At 38.2% G+C, this 20,893-nt stretch overlaps 2 protein-coding genes and 1 non-coding gene across 3 annotated transcripts; 1 reads left to right on the forward strand and 2 right to left on the reverse strand.

The window, feature by feature from the left end:
- Positions 1 to 7,905: 7,905 nt before the first annotated feature.
- On the forward strand, positions 7,906 to 11,319 carry LOC104610709 (uncharacterized). Its single transcript, XM_010277456.3, has 3 exons — positions 7,906 to 8,728; positions 9,220 to 10,203; positions 11,022 to 11,319. The coding sequence occupies exons 1-2, from the start codon at positions 8,127 to 8,129 to the stop codon at positions 10,157 to 10,159; spliced, it is 1,542 nt and encodes a 513-aa protein (XP_010275758.1). The 5' UTR covers positions 7,906 to 8,126; the 3' UTR covers positions 10,160 to 10,203; positions 11,022 to 11,319.
- Positions 11,320 to 14,138: 2,819 nt separating this feature from the next.
- TRNAM-CAU (transfer RNA methionine (anticodon CAU)) lies at positions 14,139 to 14,210 on the reverse strand. Its single transcript has one exon. It is a non-coding gene; the product is annotated as a tRNA-Met (tRNA).
- Positions 14,211 to 16,529: 2,319 nt separating this feature from the next.
- LOC104610768 (uncharacterized) lies at positions 16,530 to 17,006 on the reverse strand. Its single transcript, XM_010277542.1, has one exon. It carries the CDS (start codon positions 17,004 to 17,006, stop codon positions 16,530 to 16,532), a length of 477 nt encoding a protein of 158 aa, XP_010275844.1.
- Between the last annotated feature and the right edge of the window lie 3,887 nt (positions 17,007 to 20,893).

The following is a 20,893-nucleotide window of genomic DNA, read 5'->3' on the forward strand; positions in this document are numbered from 1 at the left end:
CAACGAGTTCTTTTTATGAGCTGAGATTGAATGGCTCACAGAGATTGATTTGGATCCACCTCTACATGTTGAACATCACAAGTACCAATAGTTTGGTACTACTGGTGTTCCAAGCATAAATAAATGCCATCGTATCAACACCAAATAGGCATTTTGAGTTTAATGGTCAATTTCCATTTGATTGGAGACTGTTTTTAATTAAAACAGTGAAAATCCCTGTTGGGAGGTGTTTCAAGAAACATCAATTTGATGTTTCTTACCTTGGAAAGCAGAGTTTCAACATCCTGACTGATGTTGATGTAGTACTGAGATAGATGAAAAACACAGGCTTTTCATCACACAGGATTCAAGTACAAACAGTAGTGTTTGTGTTTCAAGTATAAATGGTGTTTTAAACTTTTTACTCAAAACCACAGGTTGAAACACCAATCTTACCAAACACAACCTTAACCAAGATTTTCCTCCCTCTACTTGAAATTTTGAAAGTGCAATACTACATGTGCTAACCCTATAGAACAATTATGATGGTGTTTTCTCAGAAAATAATGCTGTATAAGCATGCTATTTTCTCAGATTTTCTATTTGGTAGCTGGTATCATTGCTGTTGCTGCCACATAGGCATTTTTAATGCTATGTCAGCATACTATTGCTAGCAATAGTAGAAAAAAGGGGAAAAAACCAAAAAGAGGGTTCTCTCAGACGAATTTTCCGATTTCCAAAACATGGCCTGAAATAACATTTTTTCAAAAAACGATTAACCAAATAACAGACGTTTTCTCAAAAAACGAATTTCTGACCTAGCACCGTTTTCTGAAAAAACCGCATTGACGCCGAGGAGGATCTTGGTGCTGTTAGGCTTCAATCACCACGTGAATAGCTGATGTGACAAATCCAATCTGTCCATCTGAGGTTACATGCCATAAATTAGGCACACGGACGATTCATTCTCATGCAAAAGGATCGCTTTTGAACATTTAAAAGTTCCTCAAAGCAGAACAATGGAGGATGGCCTGAAAGGACTCTTGATTGGAGAGGTGAAATCAAATGAAGATGTGGAACCCTTTAATCCTCTAAACCTGGCTGCCAACCCAACTGCATTCAATGCCATTGCATCTAACAAATGGGAGGCCTCACAATACATCTGTGTGGGTATGAATGAAGAACCCAACTCTGTGAACGTACCCATTGCAGCTTTGATCCATGGAGAATGTGAGATCTCCTCATTCTCATTCTCCACCCATTTTCAATTTCTGTAACTACCCTCTGCCTGGAAAGAACTTTACATTTATTGCTCATTATAGTCTTATAAATGGGTGTTCTTGAATTTGGTTTGATGTTGAGTAAGTCTGGGCAGGACATGTGCCAAGGGTAAGGGGGTATTTTGGTCATTTGAAGATGGATAGACTTTGTATTTTAACCAAAATACCCTTCATTGGATACCAACAGAATTAACTTTTTCTCATTACTCGTGTGTTTGTATTCTGATGCCTGATGGATGTGTAAGTTGATAGAGATCTGCATTGTATTCACTGCACAGAACTGGTGCAGGAATAAAATTTAGAACCATCAATGTGACAAAGTGGTGTGTCTGGACTCTTTGGTAGGATTCCGTGGATTGTTGGTTATTGGTCTTATCTAGGCCTCCTGTGTACCAATTGAATGAATGAGCCATCTGTGTGTGAACTCTCAACTCTGCTTGTGATCAATAAGATCCGATTTGACCCCACCACCCAAACAAATATCTTGCTTACTCAGTTACTTGATTGGGTAATCTCTAGGGGTCCCTCCAACAAAATACAACAATTTCTGAAGAGGGTTGGTGGTTCTCTTCTCGTAACAAATAAACAGTCCTGATGACTCCAGCTTTGTCTATAAAGGAGCTCACTTCCTCTCATCCTCCTATTTTTAAATACTACTACTGAAATCTGCACCAACTCTTGAGGGCCTGGATTTGACATATAATTCCTTTTCACATTTATCAATTTCTCTCCTTATCTCTCTCACTCTCTCTCTCTACTGTACCCATACAACTACTTCAAAGCAGAAAAAGAAAGACTCAAGGCATGCCAAAATTTTCTTAGTTCCTATTCCAGAAAAAGGGGAACTCTTTCTATTTTATTTTGACAGGTTGTTATTGGCAGATCTTTATATTGGTTAGCGTCATCAGCGCCTCAAATTGAGCAACCCCAAGACAAAGCATCAATATGCTGTGACCCATCAGGAGGCAAAGATCTCCAATTTTGTAATTGTTGCAATTTTTTGAATGAGTTTATAATGGGTTGGTAAACAAAATGTGCATTTAAATAGAAAAGTGTTGGGTTTTATTAAATGGATTTTAAGTTAACCAAAGGAACATTCTTCCCAACAACTAACTGGATGTCATAAAGTAATTGACAGGAAAATCTAATTTCTTACTTAATACATGTTTAATGCAAATCAAATCTAAGTGGGTGCCCATTCAATAATCAGATCTGAAATTCAATTGGCTCCACCAATTCAACATCATCTATGCAAAATAATTTAATTCAACTCGAAGTCCTTTTTTCTATTTTGCTTATGTCCCCTTGTATCTTCTGGGTTCTCATCAAATCTCATCTTTCCAAGTAAAGATCATCACCGTTGATTACTAGAGACAGAGGCAAAATATTTAAAGAAAACCCTTTACATATTTTCCCTAAGTACAGTGGTGAAAGGTAGTGAATGAGTGAACAACTTGAATAAAACTGTTTATGTGGGGGGATCCATGGTGTAGACTGCAAAGTATGTTGCAGAGTTGGGAATTTAGGAATATTGGCCATGGACTACTCATAAATCTCATCACATGTATAGTGTAGGAAGTGAAAAAACAATTCAACATCAACATTTATGCTGATCAAGACATTGATGGGCAACTTGATTTCCATGGCGCAGATGATCCTAACTACACTTGATTAAACCGATTACAAGTGAATCGAAACAAGATATTGGGAAAAATGTTTCTCTCTTATTTTCTGTCAAACAAGATATCGGGTCGGATCGTTTGACCAGGAAACCGTTCAGACAACTGGTTCTGTTTTATCCTAAACCTATTCCTAGGCCAAAAATTGTTGAATTGCTCAGCGATCTGCTAACGCAGGCAGTTGAATTATTGACCCCTTCGACCTATCCAACGGGTTTTGGCTGTTTTTTATTTTAATTATTTTTTAAGTTGGAATGATCCTTTTGTTTGAACAAAATGGTTGAACCATCAACTCAGAAACCGGTGGCAAGAATGGTTCTGATTCCGGGTTGGTTTTTAAAACTTTAAACCAAACACAGCCTGAATGGGTTTGCAGCAACAAAGGTCAATTTACTATTCAAAATATAGTTGGTGGAGGACACCTCCTACTTGGGCTAAAAGAAAGAGGCAATAAGTCAAGATGAGTGGCAGAATTCTTGACCCCACAAAACTAAACTAGTTGATGATTCCAGTTTAAATTTCAAATAATGTTTCACAAAGTACAAAGTACATTGTGGAATTGTCAATTGTCAATAGTAAAATGTTACCTGGCAATATCATTAGGCCAAAAATAATTCCAACCTGTTGACTGTAGGTGAGAGCTCTCTACTCAGTACTTAAGCTCATGAGAGATCAGTCTCTTATGAAGCTGGTCCATTTAAGGACCACTGCAGATTAAAAAAAGACAGAAAAAAGGAAGTTAATCTGTCCCATGGACAATCTAATTTATCAATCATGGGGGGTTCTGTTCCTTCAGTGAATCAAGGTGGTCTCAAAAAACTAAACCTTACTCGAGTAAATGTCTTCATATGGGTCTCTGGGGCTGGAGAAGTTGCAGATCAGTATGGGCACAGGCCCACTAGTTGATAGATTCCACCTTAGGCTTCCCTGATGCTAAGCTTGGTTCTTAGCCCCTTAATTTGCTAATCATGAATTTAAGATAGGGTTTCTTTCTTAATAGGTCTACTTTTGGGCCTTTAAGTCTAAGATAGTAGTTGGCAAGTCATCTGAGCTTGCTTTAAAACTTGTGGGCCCAGTCTGATACATGGGATACACAGAAGTGATTGGGGTGGGGACCTCGTAGCTCTCATGTGAGGGCACCCTCTTCGTAGCACTGCCTCAAGCTAAGTTTTCTAGTTGAGTCTGCAAGCATCTAAGGGATTTTTTCAATGGAATAGCACCTTCATTTGTATCCCAAATACAAAAAATACCATATGGGGTAAAAAATAAAAGAAATTCCATATAAAGGGTTTTGCACCGAATATATTTATATTTGCACTCTTCCTAAACCGGAAGAAGTACAAATATAAATATGTACAATGCAAATACATACAAAGTACAAAGTTTTGCATTCTACATATTTATATTTGTACTCCTTCCAAATTGATCCTTAAAGACCCTGTTTTTTGCAATGCAATTTCATTGGGACTTGTACAGTAAAAAAATTGTTTAGGTTTTACTTCACTCCAGGTTTAATTTTAATTTTATTTCATTTATACTGCAACCAAACAGAACAAACATAAATCAAAATTTGCATTCAACTCATTTGCACTCCCATAGTTTTATACCAGTGCAAATAAAATTGCATTGCAAATAAAATAATCCTTAATAAACAATTCAGGAACGTTTCCTAATTATGGACTCAAGAGACACACCACATGCCACATGCTTCTTCCTCAATCTGCTATAGGTTTCATATATAGCCCTGAAATATATCCAAAAATTAAGCCATTTTTTGTTTTGGGTTTTTTAATTGAAAAAAATTACTAATCTCAACTGTCACCAGAGAGCAGCTCCCATTCAAAGTGGAGTGAGAGAGACTAAAGGGGAGATTAGGTGAGCAAACATGTGGCCAATTCAGAAAGCTGCATGAGAACTCCAATAGGAGGGAAGAGCAAAATGTTCTCCATGTGTGTAATGGGAGGGCCAATTTTGGAACACCTCTCTTAGGGTCAAAAGCACGAGCCTACCGTAATAATTGATGGAGCAAAGAGCCCATACCTTTGCTATATATGTTATTATTATTATTTTTTGCTTAGTAAAAGCTTATTTTTATCAATATCCTCAGTATCTGCTTACTGTCACTTTTCTTTAATAATATTTCTTTACAAACATGCAGGATACAGCAGACTAAGTCATCTGCCAACCATCCACCATTTTTAAACAATCTTTTAGTGTTGGTATGATGCATTGTTTAGTGACTAAACACCCATTTGGGTTGGCTTCTGCCATTCCGAGCTGGGCCTTACACGTTATATTTGGTAAAAATTTGGGAAGTTAATATGGGCTTTTCCAACATCTAAACCACTGCTTAAATATGAAGCTTTTTGTGAACACTGTGCTCAACCACAACAACTCAATTAACTCATACACCCAATGCAGAAGGTCTCTCAAATAGGGTCCGTCGGCCGCATGAATCCTGTTTTGCCATTCCGTTCTGTTTAATGTCATATATATGCAGCATTCAGATTTATTTTAGCTGTTATAAAAAATCACTTAATTAGGGTTTTTTGTCATCCGTTATACTCTTCTTTGTTATGTGTACTTTTTTTATATATTCTATCTCTATCTCTCCGTGTTACTAGACACCTGCTTTTAGTATTTTTACAGTATAAATATCAGATGATTATCTTATGTTATTAGTCAGCATTGCTGTAGTTATCAAATATTTTATTTTAAATGAAATAATTGAAGCTGTTTGAGTCGGTTGTCATGAAACAGATCAATCTATTCTTGTATCATTAGGGCAAAGATAAAGATAGTTTTTATGAATGCCGAAGTTAAGATAGTTTAGTATAAGCAGATATATACAAATAATATAACCAAAGAGATAATATGATGAGTGCCATGATCAATATTAAAGTCCAACTCAGATATCCAATTTGAAGAATTTAAACAACATTAAGGTCTGAAAAATCCCTCAATTTGAACTTGTAACTGCTGGTCCCAAATGCGGATAGAAGAGGATGGCATCAGACTAGTAGCTAGTATAAGACTTTTCTCAAGTTTTTATAATAATGGATCCTGATTCATATTCATATTAAACAAAATAATTAAAATAAGATTTATATACTCAACCGTATACAGTTGGGATGAAATTGGATCTGCTCCTCACACCATGTGAGATTTCAACTGTATGTCAAGAACATTCTCCCATTAATAGAAATTTATAATTACAGAGATGTTTCAAATATATAGCTAAAAGGTATTGTGAGATCGGTTTAAAATGCATTCTGTGAGAAATAAATCCGAACTCAGTTGGAATAAGGCTTGAATGATGATATATTACAATTTGAGGCCTGAGCCTACTCAAATTTCAACAAATGCTCAATCTGAGGCAGTCAACATCTACTGTTGATGATGAGAAAAAAATATGAAAATAAATATGAGACCTTAGACAGAGTGAACCATCAATTAATTGTGTAGATCTTCTTTATCTACTTCAAGGGTCCAATGAATACGTTCCTGTTGTACTCCTCCAGCATGTTTGCTCAGTGCTCACTCATTGGCTGAAAAAAGAAGACAGGAATTTATAATTTTTTAGTCTGAATTTTCTAACACAAATGAATGATGACCATGGTAGAGTATTCATGACTTGTTCAATGAACATTGAACACAGTACACCTATTGGTCACTTGTTGAAGCTCAGTGATTGGATAAGAGAGCATCTTTGGGGGGCATGTTGGTCAATACACCCACATTTATTTTATTACCAAAATATCCCACAGATGCTGCCTCATCCAATCACAGCATTCAAAAATATTATATTTGTTGCCGAAGCACGTGACAAACCGGCATTGCCACGTGAGAAAAGATATATTTGGTTCTTTTCCCAAATCCTAAACATGACAGCATGGGTGAAGGGCCATTCCATTGCATTGCATCGCATCAGTCGGGGCTAATTTCCTCGCTTGGCAACTTTAACCAAAAGAACGGAATTTGAAATGACGAATTTATTCTTACGACATGTGGAATCCATGTTCCGGGCTCCGGTTACAACCGAATCCTCTACTCACGTTCCGATGCCGATTTGCGTTCACCGTTTCCGACTCCGAACCGGCTGCACTCAGATCGGGGAACATGGATTCCATGTGTCTCTGGCCGCATCAGGGTCCGAACCCGAGGCATTGCTCGGTGGCGAAAATTCGAAGTCAAGATTGGTAAGCCCTTGGGCCTTGCTCTTGCAGCCCATGAAATTCTGTTGTTCGATTATGGGCCCCACGCTGCAACCATGGACTTTTGGCTGTGCGCGCAAAAATCTTGCCACCTCCCGCCTTCAGAGAATCCCTAGAAACTTCGAAAAAATCTCTCTAGTCTCTACCATAAATGCTGCTGCCTGTTTCCTATCTCTGGCTTCTCAGAGTTCTCGTTCCAAGTTTCCTCTGCATTGACACTTGCCTTCGACTCCTGGGCACGCAGGCCCCACACTACCGCTAAGGAATCAACTTGATCAAATCTCAACCCTTGATTCTCATCGGTGAGTGCATCAGATGATCTTTCGTTTAATCGTTTAGCACTCCAGTGGCACCCACGTAATTTAAACGGAAGCGAAGCCGAAACATGGAAACAAACAAAAGTCAGCCTTTCTTGTTTCGAAGTCAGAGTTTATTGAATTCTCCCAAGCTTACTAATCAGTCGTTCCATTAAAGTAATAAACGTAATTAATAAAGCAATAAACCCTTGTTTCCTCGTCTCGTGCATGAACATACTGAGATCACATGTATCGCGAAGCAATATATTAGTATACGACCTTTAGGCAGAGTCTGATACGTCGCAGGGGTCCACGTAGCTGGACCCACATGATCTTTGATCAACGAACACATTGAGTGGTCCTAATGAGAAAAGACACGTGGAGCAGGGAGTTATTACATGAGCTGGAGAGCAGTACACGCCTACCAGGAAGAAAGCCAGAGCCCTTTAAAAAATGTGAACAACTGAGCTTCATTAGGAAGCTTTTTCCCTCTGTTTCTTCTTCTTCTTCTCTTCTTTGCTCGTTTAATTTATTCCTTTCTCAGCGTTTCAGCACTCATTACTATAAATAGAAATCGCAAACAAAATTCTCTCTCTCTCTCTCTCAGTTTTCTATTCTCTCCATCTCTCTGCAATGTAGGCAATCTCCGATAGTTAAGCTTGGAGAAGTGGCCGAAAAATGGCGAAGTATCAAAGGAACGACGTTGGATCTGTGGTTCTAGAGGGGGCCGGAGGAGGGAATTTCCGGCTATGGCCAGCGATTCGGGGAGCTGCATTTCGTCGGAAGCTCTTGGACACGATGATGTGTGGTGTTTCGTGCCACCGGCACGAGATGGATTCTGGCGTTGCATCGCCGCTACAGATGCAGAAGCTGAAGCAGAAACAGAAACCGAAGCAGCAGGAGCAAGAGCAGCCGAAGTCGCCGCAGAAGCCGGAATTGAAGAAGAATGTCGGATCAGGGAGGTTGTCGGAGCTTTTGAACTTGTCGCAGACATCGGAGACGGGATTGGAGGATGAAGCGGAGGTTGAGACGAGGAGGAAGCTTGAGGTTTTCGAGGAGCTTCAAGGAGTTGTCAAAAGGTTGCAATTTCAGGAGGGATCGCAGCAGAAGGAAGCGGCCATGGATGTTAGAAGGCTAGCGAAGGAAGATACCGAGGCGAGAGCGACGCTCGCTATGCTTGGAGCGATTCCTCCTCTTGTAGGAATGCTTGATTGCAGTGATCTCGATTTTCAGATTGCTTCGCTCTACGCTCTTCTCAATCTAGGGATCGGAAACGATACGTATGATTCACTATGCTTTTCTTCGCGACAAATTCGATTTTCTTTGTTACCAATCTTCGGTTTTTCCAATATTTTATTGTTCAAGTCTGTTTGATTTCCTTCTACTTTTTTCAAGATCTGTCTCTGTTGCGTTTGTTTTACTCTATTCATGCTTCTTCGGATATATATTTTTTCCTCTTCTGAACTTCACTGACAAGTCGCATTCTCTGCTTATCGTTCGTTTGTAACGCTGTTTTTTCCCCTGCAAGCGTTTCTTTTCGTGAATCAGTTCCACTTTTTTAGCACCATTTCTTCAAAATGTTAATTACTTCTTTGTTGTTGTTTAAAATGTGAATCATTCACGTTTCCTACTCGTATTGGCTTTACCACGTCTTTTTTTTCGGACATTTTTTAGCGCCATTTCTCTAAAATGCGCTTTCCCCTGTTTGTACTTCCGCAACCCGTTTCTTTGATCTGAAAGCTCACCCTTTTCTCTCTCTCGACTTATGCAGGAACAAAGCAGCCATTGTCAAGGCAGGAGCTGTTCACAAAATGCTTAAACTCGTTGAGTCTCCGGATGAGGCTCCAAATGTGTCAGTCTCTGAAGCAATTGTCGCGAATTTCCTCGCTTTGAGCGCTCTCGACTCGAATAAACCGATCATTGGTTCCTCTGGCGCAATTCCATTCTTGGTAAAAACCCTTGAAAATGTAGATGAGAGAAGCAGCACGCAAGCCAAGCAAGACTGTCTCCGAGCATTGTACAATCTCTCTATCTCCCATTCCAATATTTCCCAGATTCTGGAATCCAACCTCATACCCTATCTCCTGAACATGCTTGGCGATATGGAAGTGAGTGAGAGGATCCTCTCGATTCTCAGCAATGTGGTTTCAACTCCAGAAGGTCGGAAAGCAATCAGCAACTCCCGGGAAGCATTCCCGATTCTGATCGACGTCTTGAATTGGACGGATTCGTCTGGATGCCAGGAGAAGGCATCTTACATTCTAATGGTGATGGCCCACAAGGCTTACGGAGATCGCCAAGCCATGATCGAGGCCGGAATTGTATCTTCCCTGCTCGAATTGACGCTGCTCGGTAGCACATTAGCGCAGAAGAGAGCTTCGAGGATCTTGGAATGTTTGAGAGTAGACAAGGGGAAGCAAGTCTCAGAAGTCTATGGTGGGAATTTGGGTGTGGCGGTGTCCGCCCCAATTTGTGGAACCTCCTCATCTTCAGCTGCACCGAATCAGCATTTGAAAGGTCTGGTGGAAGAAGAGGATGAGATGATGAGTGAGGAGAAAAAAGCAGTGAAGCAGTTGGTACAGCAGAGCTTGCAGAATAACATGAGAAGAATTGTAAAGAGGGCAAATTTGCCTCAAGATTTAGATTTTGCACCGTCCGAGCACTTCAAGTCTCTTACGCAGTCTTCAACTTCGAAGAGCTTACCATTCTGAGATCTTGGAGTTGCAAAGAGATCTGGAGAGGCAAAGAATCTAAAGTTAGTCTTTCTTGTTCTTCTTCCTTTTCTTCCTCTACTTTGATTACAGACATGTCTTATCAAAGCAACCCTTGTTTATTGAAAATTACAGAAGTTTGTCTTATTAAAAACCTTGTCAAATTCGAATTATTATCCTAAAAAAACTCCATCTATTTTGTTTCAATCTAAAACAGAATTTGGTATTTGCATAGAAAATTCTTCAAAGAAATAAGGATATCTTGGTCATTTTTGTTGCAATTAGAGCCAAGCATCCACAATTCAACGTGCATTGGTCTCGATTTTGTAATTGGAAACCATACTTGCCAAAATTTCAGTAACATGGGGGGGGGGGTATTGAATATAAATTTACTAAACTGGAAGGGTTGATTTGGTAATTGCAACTAACCAATAGCGATCTCCCTCAAACATAGGGGTCATTTTCGTCAAGTTAGTACACCATTGTCGTGTTTTGTTATGTACTAATTTAAAATGGGCCCTATATATGCTAAAATATGTTGGAAGGGGTGTCGGTCATTTTCTTCTGTATAGAAATGGGGACTCATCACTGTTTCTCATCTGAGAATCTTTCCATGACTGTTTCTCTCACTCCCCATTACTGGGGTATTAGGCGTGTGACTGTGAGGGTTCCATGCGGAATCTTTGGAGTTTTGCAGTTTAACTGAATTTATTATTATTATTAAGAGGAAAACGTTCATAGATCTTGGTTCTTGGATTGTTAACCCCATGTGGCTCTACCCTACAACTAGTTTAATTATTTTGCTTTAATTAATGCATTGACCTTGTTATCAATTCTTATCCTTACTTTTTAACTGTTGCAGAATGCAGAGAGGGGAAGTAGGAACGATTATCCAAGTGAAGAGGTTAGAGAGAAGATAAGTTGATATCTTCTTCTGTGTCATCATAAACCATGTGCAATTTCCTGTTCCCCAGGTATATATTATATGAAGTTCATTGTCCACTTATAGTCAGTCATGCATCGTCTTACAAATTTAAAAGCTTCTCGTGGTTTTCTTCCTCTGTTGTTATTGAGTTTACTGTTCTTATTATTTAACCTTTTGTAAAGCATAAATATTATGTGGGATCTGTTTGCCCCATAAGCAATTTTGTTTCATTTTCCATGCATGGCCTTGTATGTAAATGTAAAAGACTAAGGGGTGCTTTAACTTGACAAGTGAGACAAGCACTGAAAAAAACAAAGGGAAAAGGAACTCTAGTCTAGGCAGAAGTGAATTATAACATGTGGACCCTTGCTCCCTGGTTTACAGTTTTGAAATGCTGAACTGACACTGATGGTAGGGGTAATTTTAGGGGTTGAACTTCACCAAAAGATAAAAATCTAGGACTGTAACGGTTTTGCTTTTAGGAAAGGGAAGTTCTGCTGGTACTGTGGTTTATCATTTATGGAAGTGGGGGAGGAGAAGATAGAGGTACATGAGATGGGATGCTGTAAATGTGGGTGGGCCATCATCAATAATGTTTCTGGGCTGGAGCCTTTGATCCTTTGAAAATGAAAGCACAATAGCGTTGCTACTTGCTAGATGAAGTTTTTTTCCTTTTTTTTTTATAGTGCCCGATTAGGTGGTCTGATTATGTAGAAACTACAAAATTACGAAGTATCCTATGCGACCAAAGTCTATTCTGGTTACTGATTAGTATGGGCACCGCAAGGAGTGCAAAACTGATTTATTTCCTTCTTTGTGCAAGCAAAGTTCATGGCCAAATCAGATGTGATTCGTTGGTACTTTTTATTGTCGTGAGTTAAGGAGTCGATGATGAGGTATTTTGATTTATCAAATGACTTGAGCAGGCTTCTCAGTCGTTCGTGCATCATTAACTATATAGCATGGACAAGAGGTGGTCTGGTGGTGTCAGCGGTTTTCAAGTAGTGAAAAGTGGTCCAGTTGGAAATGGAATCGGTTTCAGATATTCTATTTCTGTTGTTTATGTTTGCTGGGTGTGGGTGAGACCGTGAGGGATAGAATGAAGGAGACGAATTCCATCAATTGTGTAGATTTGAAATCCTTAGGGAGGTGTCATTAGTGGGGGTGGTCATTTTGCATTCCTCTTTCCGCTTAATGCGGCAATGGGACCCTCCTGGTCCAAAGACTAAATAGGCCTCACTGAAGATCCCACTTCCTTTTTGATTTGTGAGTCTCATTGGAGCTTAATCTGTTTTTATATTAGACTTTGAATGAAAGACTAAAGTATTGAAAACTGATAACAGGATTATTTACAGAATGATTTGACAGTCTGTGGGTGTGTCATGCTTTTGTAAAAGCATACCTGACAGCGTCCCCATAGGTTGGACAGAAATTTCATTTTTGGATAGAAGAATAGACACTTGGATGACGATAAGGAAGTAACACAGTGATGCATAATTGAGGATAAATTATCTCAGCCAGGCAATAACCCTCATATACGCCTATATTTAACCATGTGGATATGATGAATAATAGAGGATAAATTAATGAAAAAATTTAAAAGGGTAAGTTACCTTTTACACAATGTTTTAAAAATCGACTCGAATCCGAGCCACTTTGGCACTGGTTTTTGGGTCAGTTGTTCGACCATTTGGTCCAAATGGATGATTTTTACAATTAAAAAAATAATTAAATTAAAAAAGTGGCCAAAAACCATTGTACAGGTTGAATGGAATGATGGTTTGGTTCCACGGTTTAGGGTTGTCGATCAAGTCAATGGTTTTTGGCCAAAAAGCGGTTCAGGGTGAAACAGAATCAGTTGCCTTGAAAATTATGCTTCTATCTTGAGATAGAAAATATTATTTCATAAAAATTCTTTTAGTAATAGAATATTAATTTTGACTGTGAAATATATATTTTCAAATTATGAAAATACTCTCAATTTGAAACACTAAATGCAGTTTTGTTTTTTTTTTTCAAATTTTTATTTTATTTTAATTTTTTAAAATCCTATACTTTTCAATATGGTGAGCATTTTTCTATTACAAACACTGAGGACATGTAAGTAGAGGGGTGGGAGTGGGATAACTATAATACTATATTCACTCTAAACATATGAGTATATATAAAAAGGGTAAATGAAAATGTAAAGTAATTTACCCAAGAATTAAAGAATAAGTAAATAAATTGGTGAATGGGTGAGGGGAGAATGAATAGAAGAACATCACGGTTCATAGATTGATGATGTTGGTGACTTGTCTCACCCTGAGGCCTCAACGCGTATGGCTAGTTGGCTACACCCGGTACATCCCACTATGGGGATGCAATTATAATGTATTTACTTGTATGTCTCCCACGAAGACAAAATTCAAAAGACAAATTGGGTTCTGAAGGGGTTGGGCCCTTTAATAATTCCTGGCCAAACAAACAAAAAAGGGGTCTCTATAGCATACTACTGCGTAACCAAATGCTCAAATGTCTCCTCCCCATCAGGTATCGTCTGTAGAATGTTGATTATCTTCTCATTACATGTACGGTTTTGCTGTTTGTGGATTATATCTAATTCTCTATAACCAACCAACCAACCAACCAACCATTCCTGAGACAGGAATCCTAGAGATGAAACTACAGTTTGATACTTTGATATGAGTGGTAGGTATCCATCCAAATGCAAGTTTAAAATATGTATATATGCACCTACTAAATGCATGTATATAGACGTGAATCATTTTGAAATTGATTCAAAAAAGAGTCCAGCTTGATGTGAGACCCATCGCTTAGAACCGTAGTCCAATTGAGAAGAAGCATGTATTTGTTAATTGGTCCCACTCCCACCAAAGGAATATATAAGTTCGGCTGTTTGTTACGTTTGCGTAAATGCTAGTTCATCGGTTCATCCTTCATCAAACTATAGGGCCATAGGCACTCGATTTGGGGCCCGTTTGGAAGGGTTTAGTTATTTTTTGTTTTATTTTTTAAAATATTAAAAAATATCGAGGAAGCTTTTACTCTGTGTATCAGAGCCAGGTTTCGATCCTGGGACCTGTGGGTTATGGGCCCACCACGCTTCCGCTGCGCCACTCTGATTGTTGAAACTATATATAAACCTTCTGGACCAACTTAGTGCAGCAGCCTATTCCACACAAAAAACCTCTCCTCCCTTCTTTTCCTCTCTCTTATGCACAGCCACATCCAAGAAGGATCTAAAACAACAACAGATGCCCTCTTCTTGAAGATTGCGATCCTTTTCAATTGTTTCCCCATCATAAGTTCCTTTATCAAATTCTCTAAGTGTAGAACTTCCTCTGTAGAGTAGAAAAGATGAAAAAGTGAGATTTGTTTTCCTAATGGGAGAGTTTGTAAACAACCAAAATAAAGTTAAATTGAGGAGAAACCCAAAAGCACGTTGGAGAAGGTGATATTCTGAAAACTACCTCTAAATCCACAAGAAGAAATAGGATTTTGAGGTCCTCATTAGACCCCCAATTACACAAAAGCATGGTGGCACTGGCAAAAGAACCACCTATCCAACCCAGAAAAAAAAAAAAGCCCCAAATCGGCTTTTCCATAATCTCTATGACTTCTATCATGCAACGTCACAGAACAAGAAAAAGCTGCCCTTTCTCCTTTGTCCTTATATTCTTCAATTTCTTTCCCATTTTCAACAACAAGAAACTCGCAAAAGACAAGCTTAATGATCAAAAGAGAGACATGAAGAATAAAGACGAATGGATTTAGTAAGAACAAATGTCTTTATTTCCTTTGCCTTTTTACCTTCCCTTGTTTCATTCGCCGGTATGTACAAGAATAGTTCTATTTCTACTTTCAATTACTACTACATATAAAAGATTCAAAACCCAATCGTAGACAAGACCCATAAACAAAAATAAGAAGAGATAAAAAGAAGCCTAACATAAGGTCCAAGGTCTCACTCTCTTTTCTTTTTGGTTTTCTATCTTTTTCTTTTTAGATTTTATTTCTTCTTCATCAGTTTCAGCACTGTAAAATTGACATAGATTTATAGGGAAAGAGAGCGTAGAAAGCGAGAACTCAAGCTCGTGGTTAAAGGAGAGTTGGATGGAAATGGGACAAAGAGAGAGAGAGAGAGAGAGAGAGCATGAAGTAGAGATCCTTTTGATTAAAGCAAGAAGGGGAGTTGGATGGAAACAAAGAAGACAAACAAGAGCTTTAATGCCCTCTGCTAGTATTTGTACAATGAATTCAAACTCTAAAGTAGTAACAAATGTCTTTTTTTTTGGGTACTAACAAAAGTCTATTGATTCGGAAAGAACACATTTTTGTAGTCTTTGACCAAGTTTGGGAGTGATTAAATTTTAGGCTTATTTCCTTTCTGGCCTATCTTGCTCTTGGCCCACCACATCATTTTTAAAATACCTATGTTTCACCAAATGCCCATAAACACTTATTTTTCAAATAAGCATTCCTAAACTTAGCCTTGATCAAATTGACTTGGGATAAAAATCAATCACATGGTATTTTTTTCTTCTTTCAAAACGGATACTCAATACATTGAAATTAGTGTACCCAAATCATCATCTAAATCTTGTCTCGGGATCAGCTCCATGGATCTTATTTTACCATTTTGTTCTGTTAAGTGCCATATCCATCTTTAAATTATGGGTCATGGATGACATAATAATTATGTACTACTTCCAAGCATGTCATTTTTGGTCTTGGCTCTTCTACACCTTCAACTTGAAACATATTAAAAATTTCAACAAATTTGTAAATTTGTAGATGATCTACTATGCACATGATCAAATCATCTTATTATATTTTTCTCATTTTATCACTTATCAGAACTGATGAGTCAAATTGACCTCTAATGACACCACAACACGTGGCAATGTGAGGGACGCTTGACAGCACCACATTGCGACATGTGGCTACGTGAGTGACGCTTAACAACATCTCAGAGGCTACTAGTACCAGAATGACCTGAGGTATCCTCCTAATGGCAGTCAAGCTGCAAAGAGCTTGAATTTGGCTGCACATCCAAGGTTGTACATCCAACCTGGCCTACCTACGACATCAAGGGCATGCAACCGATCTGCACCATGCACAACCACAGATTGCCACTTGGCGGTGCGGTTACCCCACTTCCCCATTTTCTGAGGAAGTGGGCTCCAGGCACTTTTCAAGCATTGTGGATGTGCCACTTTAACCGCATGGATGTGCCCCTCTAAGGTTTACTAGATTGCTGGACCATCACCTCCACGTTAATTGAGGCATGAGCTCTAAACATTATTAATCCGAAGACACTAATTGCATTCTAATTCCTGCTCAGTTAATTTCCACCTTGCCCATATATTGACTTAAGCGTTGGAGTTCGTAGCTCAGGAGATCTACTCAGGCCCTTTGACTGTTGTCTTTCTCAACAGATTTTCACCCTATGTCTCTCTTGGCTAGCATATGTGCCGCAGCATTACAAGATCTATTTACATGATTAAAAGAAATTGTCAACTCTTCAGTTAGTAATTTAATGTCCATGCACAGAAAGTTTGCATCCGAGACCAAGTCCAAATTTCCTGTCTTCAGAGCCTGTACCAGAATTTGACAATTAGATTCCACATCTATATTTTTCTCCTTGTACATACTCAAAACCTCTAGACTATTGAGGATCACCATCACTTCAGCCTGGATGGGAGACGAAGCTATTGATTTACCAAAAACTGTAGCTATTACTGATCCTACATCATTCCTTAGAACTGTACTAAAACCTGAATTTTCAGGACTCAAAAAACTCCCATCTACATTCATCTTGAGTTTTCTTGCTTTTGGTGCTTCCCAAAAAGAAGATGCCATCTCACTCAGGCTTGAATGTTGAGGAGAAGAATCTTGCAATCCTGCTTGGGAAATCATCACTCATTCCCTCCACATCCCGTAAGAAATAGCAAGGGTAACTCTAGGAATCGGGTTAGCATTCTCAAAAATTTTGCTATTCCTAGCCTTCCAGATATTCCAAAGTAAAAGAAAAGAGAAAGAAAGCAGTTCATCTTTTCTATCTCTATCTTTTAAGCACAAGTCCAACCAAGATGAGAGCCAATGGTTGAAAGAATTAAATGATCCCCCTCCTAAACCTAGATAATTCATATGAGAACCAAACCAAGTTGCTCTGGCATGTTCACAATCAAATAAATAGTGTATAATGGTTTTTGTTTGATGTTCACAAATTGGACAGATGCTATCAATCATAAGTTTTCTTTTAAAGAGGTTTTCTCTCATTGCTGGAGCATTCTGAGAACATTTCCAAATAAAGTTCTTTATTTTTGGGTCAATTTTTTCTTTCCAGATTTCAGCCCACTACTTTTTCTCCATATTTACTGCACTGATAGGGTTTGAGATCCCAATGGTTGGCTTACTATTCTGTGATATTAAGGCATAATACCCTATTTTAACTATGTAAAACCCTTTTGGATTGAAGGTCCATTTCAGTTTGTCATCCCAGTTTCCCCTTGCTAAATTTACACTCAAAATGTTTTTAGCAATTTCCTCCCCAAAATTTTCTTCCACTAATCTTGTATTCCATCTTCTACCATCTTCCACCATGAGATCCTTAACCCAAGTCAACTCTGGGTTATTTGTCCTAGGCCCCATTATTCTAAAAGACTTAATCTGATCTAACCAAGGGTCATCCCATATTCTAACTTTTGTACCAGAATTTACAGCCCAACAGGCTTCTTTCTGGAGGACCTCTCTTGCTGCCACCATACTTTGCCATCCCAGGAACCTCTAGTAGGTAGATTGTCAGTCAGGAAATTTCTTCTCTTTAGGTATTTGGCCTTTATAATCTTAACCCAAAGACAAGTTAAAGTTATAAGGATCCCTAAACGTCAACCCTCAGGCACATTTATTTTTGCTGAAAACCTCCTAACAAACCCTGTGTGTTTTCCTCTGATCCTTTGTCCCCCCCCCCCCCCCCCACCAAAACCTAGTTTGGATTTTCTTTAGTTCATTACACACTTCCTTTGGAAGGAGAAAACATGACATTGTGTAATTTGGGACTGCACTGGCTACTGCTTTAATCATAACTTCTTTCCCCACTTGAGATAGAAGAGATTCATGCCATTTTGATAGCAGTTTTTCAACTCTTTCAATTAAGAAGTTGAATAGGGTTTTCTTTGATTTACCAATTTTTGTAGGAAGCCCTAGATATATAGAAGGAGATTCTACTCTTTTCATTTTTAGAAAATTTTCCAAAAGCCTTTGCAGTTTATGATGCAAATTTTTATTGAAAAAAAAATCTCTGATTTGGAGAAGTGTACTTGTTGCCCTGAGGCCTCTTCATAAGATTTGGGAGCACCCAGAATACTTTGCCCTTCCTCCATTTTTGCTTTAGAAAATATGTAACTGTCATATGCAAAAAACAAGTGAGAGACAGTTGGACAGTTTCTGGTAATTGAAATGCCATTTATTTTCTTTTGGGAAGCATGCTCTGTGAGCTTTGCAGACAAAGTTTTAGAGTAAAGTAAAAATAAATATGGGGACAGAGGGTCTCCTTGCCTCAGCCCCCTCTTTGGTACAAACTTTTGGCCAGGGCTTCCATTGACCAGGATCCTATAAGAGACAATAGACACACATTTCATGACCCAATTTACCCACTTTGCTCCAAAACCCATATAATTTCATGAGCTATCAGAATGTTATCCTGTATGTATCTGCCTGGAATGAAGGCACTTTGATTTTCACTGGTTAACCCTCCTAGAAGAGGCTTGATCCTATTAGTTAGAACCTTTGCTATGATTTTATAGAATGAGTTGCAAAGGCTAATAGGCCTAAAGTGAGTAGCTTCCTCTGGATTTTTTATTTTTGGAATCAAGGCTATATCAGTTTCATTAAATTCTCTTAGTAAATATCTAGACTCAAAAAAAAAAAAACCTTAACAGCCTCAATTACATCAGCTCCTACAATTCCCCAAAATTTCTGAAAGAAAAAATTTGGAAATTCGTCAAGTCCTGGAGCTTTCCTAGGGGCCATCTGAAAAATAGCCTCCTTAATCTCCTCATTTGTGACTTCCCTTTCTAACAAATCCTTCTCCTGCTCACTCAATTTGGTTGTTACACAACTAAGGAAATCCTCTTGTTGCACTGGCTTCGGACTATTATTAGTTGTATGCCTTAAAACCATTATTAGTGACAATGTAAAAGGGCAATCTTGTATCGATTATACTTTACTTTAATACAAATTTGGCAATTTATATTCAAGTCCTTTAACTTATAATTACATGAATAGCATGGTATTTTTTAAGGTGGTATGTTCTTAAATGTGTTAAGAATTTAAGATATGCCCATCATTGGTATCAGATCCTAAGATAGTTCCTAGTCATTTATAAGGGCTTTGATAATTAATCTGGATATACTAACACATATTATGCTTTCCTTATGGGGTAGTGAATATCAAGTCACTTGTGTAGAGACACTAAAGCAAATGTGTGAGTGTTTGTTAGAGAACAAGTTCAATGAACTTGACCCATTAGTAGAACAATTACATAGAATATATTATTAGAAACTATTTTTATCATCATAGTCATGTAGATGATCCTTAAACCTGAGACATCATGGATATTTTGTGTATGAGATGCTATAGTTTGATGGTGTAGACACTAATATTCTAACCAAGGGATTTAAGTGAGATTTAGAGAGATGAGAGAGATCTAAGAGGGTAAATGGTGTTGTAGCGGTGGTGATGATGAATACAGTGAACTTCTGTTTCTTCTTCTTTGAAAAACGGTGCAGAAACTACTAACAGTGAACATGGCGTGCCGACATTGCTTCCTCCTCCTCCTCCCCCTCCTCCTCCTCCTCCTTCTTCTTCTTCTTCTTCTTCTTCTTCTTCTTCTTTCTTAGCTTTAACCAACCGCCCTTCTCAAAGTCTAATGCTCCTCCTCTGATAATAATGTGTATATATATATTGTTTATTTTAACCTATATTGTAATCTGAAGATCAGAGTGTAAATGTTTATATTATTTTAAATCTTATTGATTTGACCCATTGAAATCGGATGGTTGAACCACTGACCCAGAGACTGGAGGCCAAAGCGGTTCGATTTTTGGATCAGTTTTTAAAACATTGGGTCTCAATATGCCTGGTGGGGTTTCTATATCGGCAGACCATGGTCTTCTCATTGTAGCTGTGTTTGGTTGTAAGTAAAATGAATGAAAAAAAATGGATTATTTCTTTGGAAAGCAAACCATATTCCTGATTTTTGTTGTGTGACTTGTGTCTCACTTTGAAAAAACAAAATTTGTAGTCATAAAATATATAACCATTTCAATAAATGATATCTAGGAGGGCAAATCTCTATTTGGAAAAGTACTTAAGGGAGAATTGGGAGTAATATCATTAGCATTAAAAAGTATGATTCTTTGGAGCAGTTTTATGACCAAGCATAGCCTAATTAAACATTGCAAAATAGTAATTTTCAGAAAACCATTTCTTTCTTTTTATTTCATTTTAATCTTAACAATGATCATCTGTGAGACAGAAAACCTGAAAACCAAATCCTACAGATCTAAGTGTTATAGGATCATGCAAGCCTATGTCCACCAACTTTAGTAAAGGGTCATGGTGAAACATTTTGAAAATGATTCAACTGGGATCCATGTAGTTTCTTTTCTCCTTTTCTTTTAACTCCAAGCTTTACTCCCATTGAGGGGCAGGCAAAGATAATTTTAGGATCCATGTAGTTATTCACTTATGTGTGGTCTCCATTGAGGAGCTTATAAAAAAGAAAAAAAGTTTAATTGGGG

Source organism: Nelumbo nucifera, chromosome 8 (assembly GCF_055504915.1).
Source record: "Nelumbo nucifera cultivar China Antique chromosome 8, China Antique-T2T, whole genome shotgun sequence".
Lineage (NCBI taxonomy): Eukaryota > Viridiplantae > Streptophyta > Magnoliopsida > Proteales > Nelumbonaceae > Nelumbo > Nelumbo nucifera.